We start from the raw sequence: 17535 nt of genomic DNA on the forward strand, positions 1-17535 counted from the left end.
GTTCAATCTAATAGCATAAGCCTTTGGGAACCATCATTGTCTACATAAAATAACTTGAAATTGATAATAGAACCTGTAACACCCCTAACCTGTCTCAGTTGCAGGATTAGAGTTACGGAAAAATTTAATGTTTAGTTAGTTAATTGATTAAAAATGGCTAAATCATAAAAGCTGTAAAAGTTAGTTTCTATTAATTAATTGATCAATTTAAGATAGGTAGAAGGGTTTATGTTGCAAATATGCCATATTGAAAATGTAGGTACGGTTGATGTTGTTTTATTATGTTAAAATATATGTTTTATTAGTTAATAAAAAGAAAAGAAAAGGTTAAGTTATAATAATAGTAAAAAAAGCAAAACAATTTATATTTTTATGTTCTCACTTTCTCAGCCTGTATAGCGGCATTGAAGGTAGTTTCTCACTTTCTCTATTCTACTAGCTATGCTACGACATCTGATCCCCCATGTTGCGACATAACGTTCAATATTAACCCAAAATGCCTTCTAATGGTCTCCTGCACAGTCACAAATTATGTTAGCTCTCCCTTAGGCCTCTTCCGGCCCTTAAGATTAATAAAAGACTCGATGCGCACATTTTATTGAATGTAAACAAAACTAAGGAAACTAAATTAAAATATAACTAAAATGCTTGTATTCAAGCTCCTTAAATGTGAAAACTAGTTGAATTTGCTATACTGAATTACGACATATCAAACTCCCCCACATTTAAGTCATTGCTTGTCCTCAAGGAACATAAACAAAGATTACAAAATGAAAATGACGACCCTTGAGCAAGTATGGTACAAGTATTGATTTCAGAGCATATGACTTAGGCATTTCATGTTTACTAACAATTTCAACACGATGAGTAGTTGACTTACCACCTTTGATCACAAACATCTAAGTTCAGTATGTTACAAAATATACAAGTATTAAGGTTCTCACCTATAAGAATCCATCAGCAAATTATATAAGTACTTTGATTATCCGAGCAGAATACAAATAATCGTTTATGTGAATGTTTAGTATGATGTTCATTCATGCATAAGGATACTTAGGTCACATAGGGCTTTTCGGCATGTAACATTCTAAGGCTTAGGACAGGTATGGAATTCAAAAATGGTAAGCATCAATGGGTTACAAATACAAAAATAGTTTAGCACATCGTATTGATCCTTATTTTTCTCCCTTAGTGACCATTTCCTGCTCATTGCCTTATTTCTTCTTCTCCTCCCTTTATTGTCGCTCCATATATAGGAAGTCATAGCATGATATAGTAACTATGGCTAGCCTTACGAGTTTTTGTGCACTAATGAACGAGTTTTTATTTCTTTTATGACATTTCTCTTTTTTAATAAATCTCACTCATGAATGTTTTTTCACTCATTTAGGGACTTTTCTACTTGTACTAATTTTTTTGGATGTTTTTTGTTCCGCACATTAGGCTAACCTATAATTCACATATCACACTAATCTTTCCTATTTCACTTTAATTTTACAAACTCCGCCATGATGTATCTACTTAACCCTTAATACGTATGGCCAGATGTCTATAATCGTGTAATGCAAGACCAAAGAAAAAACGCAAATACAAATTAATGTTATTAGGCTTGGGGTTTCTAATGAGGTCCATCAAGAAGGGTTAATAGGCTCAAATTGGTACTAAAGGTGAAATATAAATAGTACAACTTTTTGGCTCTGGATGTGTTACAAACAATGGCTTAGGTCGTCCTTAAATGTCTCAACATGAACGAATTTAATCAACCGAACAAACACAAATTCAACCATTTATCATTCATACTAGCACTCTCGTTTCCTTGTCTTTTCTATATCACTTGGTACAAATGATATCTATATACCTACTTATAATGTAACATATAGACCTTTAGTAGTCTAATAATCAAAAACTTAAAATCTCCTATCATCATGCCAAACTTATTCATAAACACAAGCAACCTATGTACATGCTCTTATCTAATCACTTGTATTTCTACAAGCTTAAGCACACCAAAAGACAAGAAAAATAAAAGAAAATGTAAAAAATTAAAGCAAACTTTCTATGTTACCCCCCACATTTTAGTTGACACATTGTCCTCAATGTGTAGCCCATCAAAAGATAAGGAAAGAAGTTACCCGATTGATCGTGATTGTTTTAACTCCTATTGGTGGGTGCTTCCTCCTTTGATCGTTGAAAGTTCGAATTTGTTTGTCTCATTTGTGTCAGGTTCCTACATAGAAAAATTAAACACAATGCAACAAAAATAAAATAAAATCTACTTATTAATCCTACTCCTACAAAGTCTAAATTAAAATCATCTAATAATTAATATAAGTATTTTAAAACAGAATAAAAAAATTGCCCAATCCTCATCTGAATCATCGAAGGGATGAGAACACCTCTTCTCCATAGAGGCTTTTCCCTTTCCTCTGACATATGTTTTGTGGGAGCTCCCACCTATTGAAGTTGTATGGTGAGTTGGGCTTTGTATGACAGACCCTTTTGGTGTAGAAAATTGTGGTTAAAATGTCACTTTTTTACTTGTCCTCTGTTTCAGGGTACTCTTAAGTAGCACCTTCCTCATAAAGATTCGCCCCCTCATTCTAATAAGTCAGAGTTGGCCTGAACATATCTGGAGGGTAACTTAGAGTGTGTAACCCATTCATCCTTGCAAATTCTTGAAGTACCGATCATGTTTCCTGCATCCATCTGATCATCCTATTGAGTTTTGCTTCAGTGGTTCCACTAGCTCCCTTTTTAACCTTTGTTGAATCTTTTTGTTTAACTGAGGCTGGTATGTCCATTTTCTTCTTCCTCGTTTGATTCCATTCAGTAATTTACTTCTGTTGAAGCTCAACATACAGTGTATATAATGTATGTCCAATAATACTCCTTGTAGGTTTCATGAATTGCTCATTGTCGCTCATTGGCACTTCTGTTTGGCGACATAGTATCATTAAGAGGTGTGGGAAGAAATGTCCAGCTTTTTGGCTTTGCACGCACCGTTTCATCTCTTGAAAGATCCAACACCCTACACAAACTTGTTTTCGCTGCATAATACCATATAACAAAACTGATCGAAATACATTAATGTTAGATACAATCAATGCGGGTGCAATTCTAGTGCCAATGAATTGCATCCACATCTTAGCTACTGGAAACATAAGCCTGATTAAAGTTTGTGGGAAGCTCAGTATCTAGCCTGTAATTCCAACTACTGCTGCCTTGTGTCAGATATTTTATAACATCTTCCATGTCAATTTTTTGAAATCTCTCTAAATCTATACTATTAATAAAATCTTTTTCATAAAATGGGATGTTATAAAATTCATCGATATCATTAGGAGAAATTGAAATGTCTTCCCCACATACTTCAACGTCAATGATTACTATATTAGAGCCTCTCTTGATTATTTGGTCCTTAACGGACACATAAAATTCCTGAACCGCAAGTATATTTACATTTTTCATGGGAGTAACACAAAATGGCTCCCATTGATGATAACAAACCAAAGTCCAAATTTCCTTGCAATGGACCATCGAGGGTTCAAACGCTTGCTTCTGAATTAAAGGTCTTCCTTCCGGCTCCAAAAATTATTTTCCCATATTGGAATTATGGAATCTAACAGGGTCAGAAACACGTGGAGTTTCTGAAACATGAGTTTTCTTACTCTTTCTAGGAGGCATAATATTTCCAACATAGATATGAACAGTAACTAATAAAACAGTGAAAGATTGAGAATACTTGAACCTTAAGTTTTATTTACTTTGTATGTGCTCCCCTCTCTGTTTTGTTGTTGACAATACCTTCCAAAGTTGCTTCTTAGAATATGGAATCAGGGATTGAAAATTTAGGGTTTGAGGAGAAAATGGGTTTTAAACAGGTTTTGGAAGACTAAATGTTTAGAATGAAGTTAGATTAAATTAGAGGGATAGTTTTATGATTAAAAGGGTGTTTTTATGGTTAAAATTTGAGTAAAATAATAATTATGTTGTCGGGTTGCACAGTCGGGTCACCCTTGCAGAAAATTGCAGCGATGTCGCAACACAGGGGTTCCGTGTCGCGACATCCCTAACAGACTACCTATGTCACAACATCGAACCCTGATGTCGTGACACACCCGACAAGTTTAGAATTCTAAAGAAATTGTCTTCTGTGTCGCGACCTTAGGTCGATTTGTAAACTTTTTCATTCCTACCCTTGATGTTGCGACACAAAGTTGTCTGTGTCATAACGTTTACCTTGTTTTCCACATTTTTGGTTCGTCGGCATGCTTCAAACGTCTGTTGGACCCGTCTTTGACCTACCTATAACCTGTTAACAATTATGTTAGTAAATTATGTAGCTAGTACAATTAGTAATGGTTAATTAGTAGAAAAAGTTAGGTTTTACTACCAGACTCGTCCGTCAGCTTAGTCAATATGCACCGATGGGCTTCCTATAATTTGTTTCTATCTGTATTAGTCTAGTACCCATCATGCCATTCTATTCGACCGTGATTGTCTCGTTCTCTGAATTTACCTTTCCGGCCTACTTTAATGATCAACAACTCTTTTCGTAGGTTATACCTATTAGTAATCTGCATGGCCACATACCCAAATAACTACTTTAACTAGTGTTTAGCATTTTTATGTTAGAGAAAGGTTATGGGTTGCGGTTGTCTATGGTGTTTCTGCTCTTTTCATTTATCAGGTATATATTTTCAGAAGTACTTTTTAAAGCTACTTGCAGAGAGATGGAGAAAGAAGATTGTATTGTGTTACTGGAGTTCTGCTTCAGTGGGCTTTTAAATCCATCAATTGGATTGCAGATAATTCCTTTTGATGGTCATTAGAGGAATCAAACGTTCCGTAACAGTCGTAACTCAAGGTTTATACACATTGACTTTTTGACTTGACGGTAACTTGCTATATGATCATAAGTTCTGTTAATATATATTTTTCCCACTCCTTTCAGAAGCTGGAAAATTCTCAGATCTATAGACTTTTGGGGTACTTCGTTTAGGACTAGGGATGCGAACAGAATGGTCAATTTAGGCTCATCCTTCAGAATCACTGGCTTCTCGTTTTGATGTCCTTTGAACTTCTGAATTGATAGACATTTTTCTATTAACTCAGTCTTAACTATTATCGTCTTTGATGACGAGTCTTTATTCTACTGTTCTTGTGGTTCAATATCACCTGAAGTTTCTGAGACGATGTTTTTCTGATCTATTTGATTCTTCAATTCACTATCCATTTCCTCTGCTAGCTCTACATCTCCTCTTCTTGAAGTTCCATTTAAGTTGTCTAAATATTTTTTCATCGGTTGGAGGGGATAATAATCTAAAGATTCTCCTTCTTCACAAGCTCCTAAGATAACATTCTTTTCTTTGAGTAGTTTTGGACTTGACACCTCTTGGTAACTCTCTGATGGCATATTATTGTGGCCACTATCATATTGGGGGACGAGCTAGGGTATCTCCTTGGAGTTGAATTAATTCGAGCATTAGTAATCGTTGATTCTCCTGGATTTCCCAATCTTCATAGACTCATTCTTCGTAAATATCTTCATCATAATCGAAGTCTTCATCGGACCACATATAATAGAAGTCATCCATGACTTGTGCTGACTGATTGTTTTGTGTCTAAGATTCCTAAAATTAAACAAATGTTAGAAGTGTTATGTAACAAAATAAATTGAAAAGCGTAGCTATAGCCTACAAATTTCCTAATTATTCCTTAACAAGCAAAAGTTAAAATCAATCTAGTGACCTTGCCTCCTTGGCAACGGTGCCAACAACTTGAGCGCCTCTAGACGTACTAATGTCCAGAGTATGAATACTATAATAGAATGAAGAATTACGAGGTGATATCCGTAAGTATACGGGACGAGTTATAATATAGATTTACAATGAAATAGGTACGTACTCTGAGGATCGTACTCAAGGGAGGTGAGTACTAAAACAATCCTAACCTAAACAATTAAAGATCTAATTAATACTTTAAGTCAGTTATAGTACGAAAGTAAAATAAGAGATAATTTTAGGGTTTCTTATACTAAAGAAATAAAATAGCATAAAAAGAGTAAAATTGCAAGAGAGAAATAAAGTGAATCAAATCTGAAGATGGGTGATTAGCTTGCTTCAACAATCTCAATCAATTGTTGTCTCGGGTTCTTCGTCAATTAACTAGTTGCTACCCTAGCAGGATCTTCTGATCTTCCACAAACATAACGAGTCAGCAAGAACTACTTATCTTCCGACCACAGTCCAGACAGGTTTGAGGTCAATGTGTTCACGAATGGGCAATACTAATTTTGAGTTAATTCCCACCTTGATGACTTCATGGAGTTCTTAGACCTAGGGTTTATTTCACGTTCTTCCTTTCCCAAACAATTTATCCATTGAATAACCATACAAAACAATTAAGAGATCATGCTTCCACTCGCTAATCTCCCATAGAAGGATTAATTCCTCATGGATTTCATAAACAACATGGAATAAATGGAAGAATTAATCATAGGGAATTGATTGAAATAGAGAGTTTAAGAAAAGTCTGATTGGTATTGATAATAAGCATGAATCCACAGAAGTTGATCTCCCTTACAATCAGATTTCTTGAAGAAAGCAAATAACTAAAACTAGGAAAACTTAATAAGGAAAGAAAATAAGACTAAATTTAACGGTAGAAAACTAGGTTAAAACTTAGATGTTCTTTACATGTGCTAAAGGGGCCTATTTATAGCCTTCAGGTAGCCGTCGTCCTTAACCCTAGGTTAGCTAAAGTTTTCGAGCTTAAAGTTTGATTGTGCAGACAAAACGCCTATGCTTTTTGTTTTATTCCTATCATGGAGTCGATGTCACGACACACCAGGACCTATGTCACGATGTAGCATCCAACATGTTCCTCTAAAGCCATCTTCAGGGGTATGTCGTGACACCCTTAGCCTATGTCGCGAGATTAAAGGCAGTTTCTCACATTCTCTATTCTGCTCGCTATGTTACGATATCGGATCTCCCATGTTATGACATAACATCCAGTATTGACCTGACATGCCCTCTAAAGGTCTCCTGTACAGTCACAAATTACGTTAGCTCTCCCTTAGGCCTTATTTGGCCCTTAAGGTTAATAAAAGGCTCGATGTGCACATTTTATTGAATGTAAACAAAACTAAAGAAACTTAATTAAAAAATAATGAAAATGCTTGTATTCAAGCTTCTTAAATGTGAAAACTAGTTTAATCTGCTACATTAAATTACGACAGATCAACTGCCCCCACCCTAATGATCGAGGGGTGACACAATCGTGTGGTGGGACTTTCAGCTTCTTGATTGGGCGTGAGATTTGGTGGACACGATGTCTGGGAGCTCGGGATACCTTTTTCCTCCTCGACAAAGTCGGCATACAACTTCAACACAACATTCCCACTAGAGCAATAGGATTCGGTCACCTACTTCAGATCGTTGTCCTGTTTGTTTTGAAAAAAGACATATCTTGCGGGTTCCAATGACGAAAGATATCTAAATTTGAGGCTCGAAATTTTTCTTCGGATCCCCACTTTACACCTAATCCTTGTCTGAAGCTCCTTTAACATTATGATCTAGTTGAATGCCAGATCTTCGGATTGTGCTGATACAAAAACGAAGTCAATTTCGGTCTCACAAATTTGACTATTGTAATGGATAAGAGCTCTTACTCGTCTACTCATCTTCAACGGAATAGCGTGTTCCACATGTTTAAAACTAAAAAAATTGTAAAAAAATATAGTACTCATCACCTAAAACCTTAAACCTTCATTTAAATTAACGAATTACCTTTGCTTTAACAACAACGTAGGGACAAAATTCAAGTTTTCATGACAACGTCGATTACTTCTAGTGCCAAGTATCCTTTAGATCAATAATATGCTTCAAATTTCGGTATGGAAAATTAAAGGCATGTACTGAGTTCATTCTATAGAAAATCAATGAATTACCTTTTGCCTTAAGTCCCTACAACCCAAGATAAAAAAAATCCCTTTTTATCTCGATCCATTCCCTATATAAATGCACATTCTCATCCTCTAATTCAATATTTTAAATTATTTTTTTTCTTTTTTCTTACATATATGAATTTTTGAGTTTGAAGATTTATTTCTCTCTTGCTTTGAGGGAGACATAGTCATAGTTTTAAGTTGTGGTTGGGTTCACAATGATGTCATGAAGGTCGGTAACCTACAAATTTCACCTGACGTGTGAGAATAACACCATCACCCAATAAATCGGGATTGCTTTTTAACTCGAGGTCTAAGTTGGCGGTAAATATACCGTCTCAGGTTGAGGTGTAACTAGGGCTTCAAGGTTACAAAGGTTATGCTATCAAAGGATGAAGCATAACTGGAGCCCTAGTTGACAGTGGTTATGCGGGCATAACAACCAGTTTCTCCTCATAAGATGAGCATGCTTTATAAAAACCATATGGAAGTGAAAGGAAGGAAAACGCAAGGGGCCCTAGTATAATCAAGTAATTCGTGTTGTCCATCTCCACCAAAGGCGGTGACCCTGTTAGTAAAACCTGTTACACCCCAATTATGTCACAAGTTATAATAACAGGGTCGCCACCTTTGGTGGACATGGATAAAATGAAATACTAAATTATACTAAAATGCTATTGCGTTTTTTAAATCATCCTCCTCTAACGAGGAAAAACTGGTTGTCGTGCCCGCATAACCACTATCAACTGAGGCCCTATATATGCTCCATCCTTTGACAGCATAACATTTGTAAACTTGAAGCCATAGTTACACTTCAACCCCATACCGTATAATCACTACCAGCTGGGACCTTGAGTTGAAACACGATTCGACTTCCCGGGTGATGGCTCCATACTCACGTAGCAGATGAAATTTGTGGGTCACCCAACTACACGGCACCTCCATAAATTCAAATGTTCCTTAAAATTATAACCATGTCTATCTCAAACATAAATAAAAATAAATCTACAAACTTCTAATTTTCAATCGCAAGAAAAAAAAAGAAAAAACAAAACAATTTTTACCTAAGTGAAAATGCGTCCTACAATGTGTATTTTCACTGCCACATCAGCGAAAATACACTATGTAAGACATGTTTTTAGGAGAGAGAATAAAAACACGTCATATGTGACGCGTTTTCACTGATGTAGCAGTGAAAACACGCCCTGTAAGTCACGATTTCCTTTTTCTCTCCAAAAACAATATAGATCGATAAACTTATAGAATTTCAGCTTAATTTCTCAAATATTTTTTTTCAACATATTCCAATAAATTAATTAATGTAAAGAGAGCTTACTCTCTCTTTTTTCCAATTTTCAATGCCATTTTCCATCTTTTTGAAGGCCTAGTTATTGCATTCAATAAAAAGTAGTACCAAGTTGACACCAAAGTCTGCAAGTAAATTGCTTTTGTAGTAATTATTATTCAACCACTCTACTAACTATATATTTCAAAGCTGCCAACCATATTTGCTCAAAATTTATTGCTTCCATATTATTAAAAAAAAAAAACCCAACAAAAGAATTTATTGGTTCATCATACCCAAAATTTCACCTATATGGGGAAAATCATACTCTAGTTCTTAATTTAGGTAGTTTTTTTCCCTTAGCAATTTTCAATTGCCAAGCCAAAAACCGAGAGAAACCCATTTGCAGGCATGGCGCTGCCCGTTGAACAAGTAAGTCTTATACATAAATCTAAATAATAGAACTGATTATCAGTAGTCTTATTAATATATAGATAGATTATTTTCCCCCTCATAAACTATAATTTAAAATGCTAGAAAACCAGTGATGTATGAATGGACTGAAATTCCATCATGGGTTGAAATGATTTTCACTTGATTTTAGCCAGAAAGGTCGACAAAAGTTAATATCTTTATTGATATGTTCACCTTTCTGTTCAATTTATTCATCAGTTTTTACTATATGAGATAGGGAGGAGAAAAGAACGAGATTTTTTTTGAAGTCTAAAGATTTAAATATTGGTAGTGGAACAATTTTCTGGTTGCTTTAGACATATCATCGTAAGAAATTCTACGTGATATTATATAATCCTAAGAAGTTTATACCTACTTAACAATAAAATATTTAAATTGATTTAGTCTTTTTTCATCCAATTTCATAATTTACAAACCACAATACGAATTTAAGTTACAATTTCTCATCCCATATATTATGACTCACTTGTAAATTCTACACTGATAAAGTTACAAACATTCCTTAGATCAACATCTCACATGAATAATCTATATATATATATATATATATATATATATATATATATATTTCTTTTATGCAATACTTACTTCTATCCATAAACCTCTTTTAATTCTTAAATCGAAAAAAAACATGTTTAAACGCTTTCAATCCACATACTTGAATACTGTAATAACAACAATGTTAATTGAGTTAACTCTCAATCGACACATGAATGATATATTCTTAATTCTAATTCTAAAGGCTAAAATATAATCTCTATTTATAAGCTTATTACTTGATAAAATATCAGTTTAATTCAATTATAAAATGATACGAAAACCTAAATTAAATATTATCCGTCTGAATTCGTTTTATGATTAATGTTCGGGATTTACCAACAATGTATCTCCAAAATTCAAACCAACAATATTTAGGTTAGATTTTGGTATAAAATACCTGTACTGAAAACTATGTATTTTATTTATGGATAACATGGTTTGGGTGCAATTTACAGGCTAAAGTAAAAGAAGACCCCGTTGCCATTAGCGTAAACGAAATGCTTAAGAGCTCATCACTAGCTTCTCCTAAGCCTTGCATTTGCAAAGTACCTAATTATCTTCGTCAGGTGAATGAAAAGGCCTATGAACCACAACTCATTTCAATCGGGCCATACCATCGTGGTAAACATCACTTGAAAGCAATGGAAGAGAGAAAGATTGGCTTCCTTCAACAACTTGTTGAAGAAACAATGGTGATGAATGCTTCAAAATATGTCATGAAAATGAGAGAATTAGAAACACAAGCTCGCAAATGCTATGAACAACCTTTATGTCTCGACTCCGATGAATTCGTCAAAATGTTGCTTCTTGATGGTTGCTTTATTGTGCAGTTGATTCGCTTGTGTTTAAAGAAGGATTTGGTCAATTATTACACTAATGGCTACTTTCTTGCTTTGATTCAAGACATTTTGTTAGTCGAAAATCAACTTCCTTTCTTCGTCATTTGGGAATTGTTTTCCGTAATCGAGACTGGGGTCGATCAAGGTATGTTCATTGAAGCGGTTTTCGATATGTTCTTCCATAGAGTACCCGGAAAAGGACGTCCGAAACATGATCTCATATCCGTTACATCAGAAATCAAACACTTACTAGACTTCACCTATCACCATTGCTGTCATCCTTCGAGTTCCGAAATGGAAGCCTTAAACGAAACCCGGAATTTCGATATGAATTTCATTCGTTGTGCCTTGGAACTCCAAGAATCCGGAATCAAATTCGAAACGATAGAAGGAAACAGCATGTTCGACATTAGGTTCGAAAACAAAACCTTGCTTATCCCTAAACTTAACATCGATGACTATACCGAATCATTCCTACGAAATCTGATTGCATTCGAGCAACTATTTGTAGCAGACAGAGATGTAAAGCATGCAAGTGATTACATGATGTTGATGGACAGCCTTATTGATTCACCTAAAGATGTGGAAATACTTTGCCAGCATGGGATTATAAATAACATGTTAGGGGATGATAAAGCGGTGGCGGCCATGATTAACAGTCTGGGAATCTATGTATGCCATTCCCACAACTTCTATTACAGTGTAGTGTTTGAGGATGTAAACAAGCATTGCAGCAAGCGTTGGAACATATGGATGGCGAATTTGAAGCACAATTATTTTAACAGTCCATGGTCACTCATTTCTCTTATGGCTGCTATTTTGCTCCTCCTGCTTACAGTACTGCAAACTGTACTTTCAGTACTTTCTTATTATCAATAATTATAACAAATCCTTCTAACTTTGATTTAATGTAAAATGTAATACTTTTTACTGACTTTTTATATGAATCCTTTCTATGGTGTTTTGGTTTATTTTAGACGTACTCATATGTTAGACCTTTTCAAGCTTGGTTAAACTACAACTAAAAGCTTTTTCACTATTTAGAATACAACTAAATATTAAAATTTTACTTTATATTAATCCGCCTTCTGAACTTATCTTAAAGTACTTAATTGGTACATATAGGGGTATAAATGAACAAAAGTTTCGATGAACTATTCGTGAACCGTTCGTATAACATTCGTTTATGTTCATTTACTAAGTTAAACGAGTACGAACAAAAATTTTATTTTCGTTTAATAAACAAACAAACACGAACAGAGGTGTGTTCGGTTCATTTATGTTCACAAACAAACTCGTTTAAAAGCTCGTTTATTAACTCATTTTTTATTAATGATATTTTCTTATAAAAATATAAAAATATTAATATGTGTGATTGAATATAAATTCAAATACCAACTAAAAAAAATTTACCAACGGACAAATTTAAAGATAAACTATATATTAACCCTTATATTAATATTTATTTATTTATAATAATTAAATTAAAAATTTTAATCAATGAACAGTTATCCTTGTTAGGATAAAACTATTGTTGCGCTGTATATTACAAGTGTAGCAATAATTCAAACAACAATTTGAGTAACATTGCAACCGTCTATTTTAGTTACGTTTGGTTTCTTTATTTAAAATAATAATAATAATAATTTTAAAAAATTGAAAAATATTTTTGATAAATAAAAATAAAAAACTTGATTCAATAGTGAAACACTGGTATATATTTTTGTAGAATAGAATCATGAGAAATAAAATAAAAAAAATTCAGCCACCACAAACAATTCAAACCAAAGCAGAAAATAGAAAAGAGATAAATAAATTAGAGTTGTACGTACATTCACAATCCACCAACAATCACAACCAGTTCCAAATTCATTTCATCTCCCAAGTCTTCTTTCCACAATGATAAGGGTGCCAAATACAACTAAAAGTTGCAAAGTACTATAAAACACCAAACCAAGTACATAAATTGATGCTCACACATCTGCTCCAAAACACAGCTATGCCAGCGTCTACCTGTAAGAATCTGGACGCTTTGGCTTGCTTTGAAAAACGGTCTCAATCTTCTCCATGACAGCAGGAGTCAGTAATGGGATTACATCAAGTGCCTTCATGTTCTCTTGAATCTGAATGCAGAAAAAAATTGCAGTTTAGTTTAAGTATTAATAGCAGCAGCAGTGTAAATATTCAAATCCTAATGCAACCCTTAAAAAACTAAGTTTAAAAAACTAATACAGTTGAAACCTTTGTTGCTCCGACTAATATTTTCTTTATATACCTGTGTTCCGACAACCACGTTCAACACATACTCCGACATAGGTAAGAAAATATAACCTTCTAATGGAGATTCTAACATATAGCTTATACCAACTGTAACTAGCCTACCATAGATGATCAATCCATTAAAGCAACACTGAAACATTAGATTGGAACTTCTTGGAACCATAGAAAATAATATTTTCATCAATTTACAATTTCAGACACGGGTTCTTCCGACACTTAGCCTGGTGGCAAAAGAGTGAGGTTGTTATCCAGGTATTATAAAAAGATGGCCATTAAGGAAATAGGCCTACAAACCCTGATGAATATGTCACAAGATAATAGGTAAGTTGCAATCTTGTTACTCAGACTCTGGTATGATTGTTGGATATGGGTACGTGCTCAACACAAGTATGCTAAACTTATTCTATGTTTTTTCCATGTACTTAAAGAGGGTCAGGATCATGTCCTATACTCGTATCTGAAAATGTGTTTTAAGACATGGGTGTGGGACATTGATACTTCAAGGAAAATGAAGAGTTGGGGCGGTATTAGGTTGCAATTAGATGCATCAATTTTTAGTTAAACCCATAAACTTGTGCCGGCTAACCCGAACCCAAACCTGATTAGACCATAAAAAATCAACAACCAAAACCTGTCCAACCCAAAAATGACCCAAACAAAAAATTATTCGAACCTGAAATGTCCTCAACCCAAATGACCCGAAAATTTTAAAACCTAAAATCACCCAACCTAGATTAACCCAATCCAAAACCAACCCAATTAACAGATCTAGCTGCAATCAAGTCACCCATTGTCAACTATGCAAACAACTATAATCCCAAATTAATTTATAATCCTTCCATTAAATTACCCATATTTCATTGTCATCATCCAGTATGCCTATATCAAACATATATTGACACTTCAACGCATGCATACTTAGAAAACAGCCAAATTTTATACTACCGCACTACCAAAACAGCCAATCATGTCACCTTTTGCCAAGTATGCAAACAACTATAATCCCAGATTAATTTATAACCCTTTCATTAAATTACCCATATTTCATTGTCATCGGCTGGTTTGTTCCTATATCAAACATATATTGACACTTCAAGCACATGCATATGTAGCAAATAGCCCAGTTTTATAATATTGCACTACTAAAAAATGTGTAAATTTCCTTCCATGAAGCATCTCATAGCCAAGCAAATTCATTGGATCCATACAGTGGTCCAAAAAAAATATGAAACAAAATGATTAGAGATGCATAAAATAATAACCTGAGATTCCTTTGTAGCACCAGTAATAACCGATGATACGTTGGGATTTGCAGCGCACCATGCGATTGCAAGTTGAGCTAATGGTACACCAAGTTCATCAGCAATTGGCTTCAGTCCATTAACTTTCCTCAACACATCATCAATTAGTGATCGGTTAGCAAGATTCTACACAAGAAAACAACATAGCTTAGTTGCTTACTCATGGCATATAGGGAAGGATTTTCAGATTAGTCTCATAGAAATAATTAACATATGCTACAACATCAAGTATAATCAAGTAATACTAGCAGCTAAATTAAGTCTGGTGAGTTTCACAATCATCGCTAGAGATGCTAAATGAAAATGTTTAACATTAAATATGGAAAACATAAGTTTGCTTGGAATATTATATCGGTACATGTACAACCACTATACAGTTGAGTTTTTGATCTTTTTGTTCTGTTTTCGGATACAGACACCAGAGATTTATCAACTGTAAACGTGCAAGAAATTATATTTATTACAAGCACATATGCATAAACAAGATGTTAGATTCGTAAGAAGCACAAAACATAGTGAACCATAGCCTAAAATCAATCTCATTGAAAAGAATATATCCTTCCGAGGAAAAAGGAACCTAGAAGACTACAAGTGGTTATGTTCAACACTTAAAATTGAGACACAAAGATCAATAAAGCATACAAAATCAAAAGTAACAAATCAAATGTGAAGTGATTCTTACTTTGAAATTTTCCAAAGCAAACCGACTGTCAGATGGTATATTTCCTTTGTTGTATTTTCCAGTAAGCACTCCAGAAGCAAGCGGACTCCATGTTGTAAGACCTAGACCATAGTTGGTATACAGAGGAAGGTACTCGGATTCAACCTGCATTGATACAGAAAAGGATGAACAAATTGTATAGTCCTGAAGGAGGTAGGAACAAAGTCATTCCTGGTTAACAGCTGTAAATTCAAGGGCAAGTCAAGTTTTTATGGTACAAACTGAAGAAAACTGAGAATTCTATTAAATGTGTAGTTGCCAAAACAAAGTTCACATAAAATGAAAAGGCGGAAATAGTGCCTACTCGGTATGCTGAGTGCCAACACCATTTACCTTGTGCCTAGTCAATAGATTATACTCCGGCTGCTCCACAATTGGGCCTACCAGGTCCAACCTCTCAGCTACTCCCCATGCTTCCGTAATCTGTTGTGCAGACCACTCACTTGTCCCCCAATAAAATGCCCAACCCTTATCAATCACATAATTCATTGCCCTCACAGTCTCCTCAATTGGAGTCTGTGTGTCTGGCCTGTAACCAAATATTAAAGTAATGCACTCGTGTCAAGTTTCTTGAAAAAGAAAACTCCTAGAACGTAAGACTCCCAAAAATTGATCAGAGAAATTATCCAGACGAAAACAAGACTTCAATCCACAAAGAATCGTAAAAGAGCCTTACACTGTTACATATGATAGATTATACACTACTCCACATGTAAAACATTCAACTAAGTACAAGTACGATAGAGGCCCTGTACTAAGAGCCAGATTACATTTAGCCCTCCCTACTCAAGAAATGGCAAATTAGTCCCTATATATTAGATCAAAGAGCAAATTGATCATTTTTGTTAAAAAATTTATCAATTTGTACGGTTAAAAAATTGATGTGTCTTCCATGTGTTCCTCATGTTGATGTGTAAAAACCAGTCTTTAAAAGTAAAATTAGAAAAATTTTAACAAAATTATAAGTTTGCTCTTTGATCTAAGAGACTAATTTGTCCATTTTTTTAGTAGAGGAGACAAAATGAATTTGACTCCTAATACAATGGTTACATGGTACTTTTGCCTCAACTAAACCTATATCCAAAACCACACATTAGAATTCCTCGAACATCTTGAAGATTATAGATGCTACTTTTCAAGTAACTTCAGATCAAAACTAAAATCCAAAAATCAAGTGACTTCAGATCAAAATTAAAATCCAAGAAAAGAGAAACAGCATAAAACAAATATTCAAACAAATGCAAGAAAAGTTGTATAAAAAATGAATTGATCTAATGAAACAGAAACCCATATCGATTCCAAACCCAAAAAAAAAAAATCCGATCTTTTAAGTGAACCAACCTATGACAATAGAGCACATCAACATAATCCATATCAAGCCTCTTCAAGGACGCCTTGGTTCCTTCCACAATATGTTTTCTAGACAAACCCTTATCATTTGGCCCAGGACCACCCCAAAAGATCTTGGTAGAAACCACGATATCCGATCGTTTCCACCCAAGTTCCCTAATAGCCTGACCCATGATCTCCTCGGCTCGACCATTGGCATAAACCTCGGCGTTGTCGAAAAAGTTGACTCCGTTGTCTTTACAACACTGGAGAAGTGACTTTGCTTCTTTAACATCGAGCTGGTTACCGAAACTAACCCATGCTCCATACGATAGTTGACTCACCTTTAAGCCTGATCTGCCCAGGTTTTTGTACTGCATCTTTGGTTTTTTTGGATTGGTGGAGAAGAGAAGGCTGTAGAAGTGAACTGAAAGAGAGAGAGAGCGATTGTGGGCAAATAAATTAAAAGGTTATATCACAGGGCTTCGGAAAACTTTTTCTCTTTTTTTGTATTTATTTATACTAAAAAAAATCCTAGTTTTACTTTAATGTTAAAAGTAAAATATTTTGAAATTATATACACTATTAACATAATATAAAATTTTTAAATATAATTAAAATTTTTAAAAGTGTGATTAAGTCTGTTATATATATAAGTACTTTAAAAAATTAAAACATTATTTTATTTTTATTTAATAAATTATTTTCATCAAATTCGTAAGAATATTAAATGCAAAAATTTAAAATATCATCCTTTAGTTTAAAATTAAGGACTTCCATGAATAAAAATAATAAGTTAAGATTTATTTAATTGT

General features: G+C 34.2%; 2 protein-coding genes across 2 annotated transcripts; one reads left to right on the forward strand and one right to left on the reverse strand.

Moving 5' to 3' along the window:
• Positions 1–9495: 9495 nt before the first annotated feature.
• Positions 9496–12060, forward strand: LOC105798622 (UPF0481 protein At3g47200). Its single transcript, XM_012628746.2, has 2 exons — positions 9496–9668; positions 10706–12060. Exons 1-2 carry the CDS (start codon positions 9648–9650, stop codon positions 11966–11968), a joined length of 1284 nt encoding a protein of 427 aa, XP_012484200.1. The 5' UTR covers positions 9496–9647; the 3' UTR covers positions 11969–12060.
• Positions 12061–12867: 807 nt separating this feature from the next.
• Positions 12868–17213, reverse strand: LOC105798623 (probable voltage-gated potassium channel subunit beta). Its single transcript, XM_012628747.2, has 5 exons — positions 16733–17213; positions 15725–15920; positions 15353–15496; positions 14632–14796; positions 12868–13212 (listed from the first exon to the last, which is right to left on the reverse strand). Exons 1-5 carry the CDS (start codon positions 17098–17100, stop codon positions 13099–13101), a joined length of 987 nt encoding a protein of 328 aa, XP_012484201.1. The 5' UTR covers positions 17101–17213; the 3' UTR covers positions 12868–13098.
• Positions 17214–17535: the final 322 nt, after the last annotated feature.

The sequence above is a fragment of the Gossypium raimondii genome, chromosome 9 (genome assembly GCF_025698545.1).
Source record: "Gossypium raimondii isolate GPD5lz chromosome 9, ASM2569854v1, whole genome shotgun sequence".
Lineage (NCBI taxonomy): Eukaryota > Viridiplantae > Streptophyta > Magnoliopsida > Malvales > Malvaceae > Gossypium > Gossypium raimondii.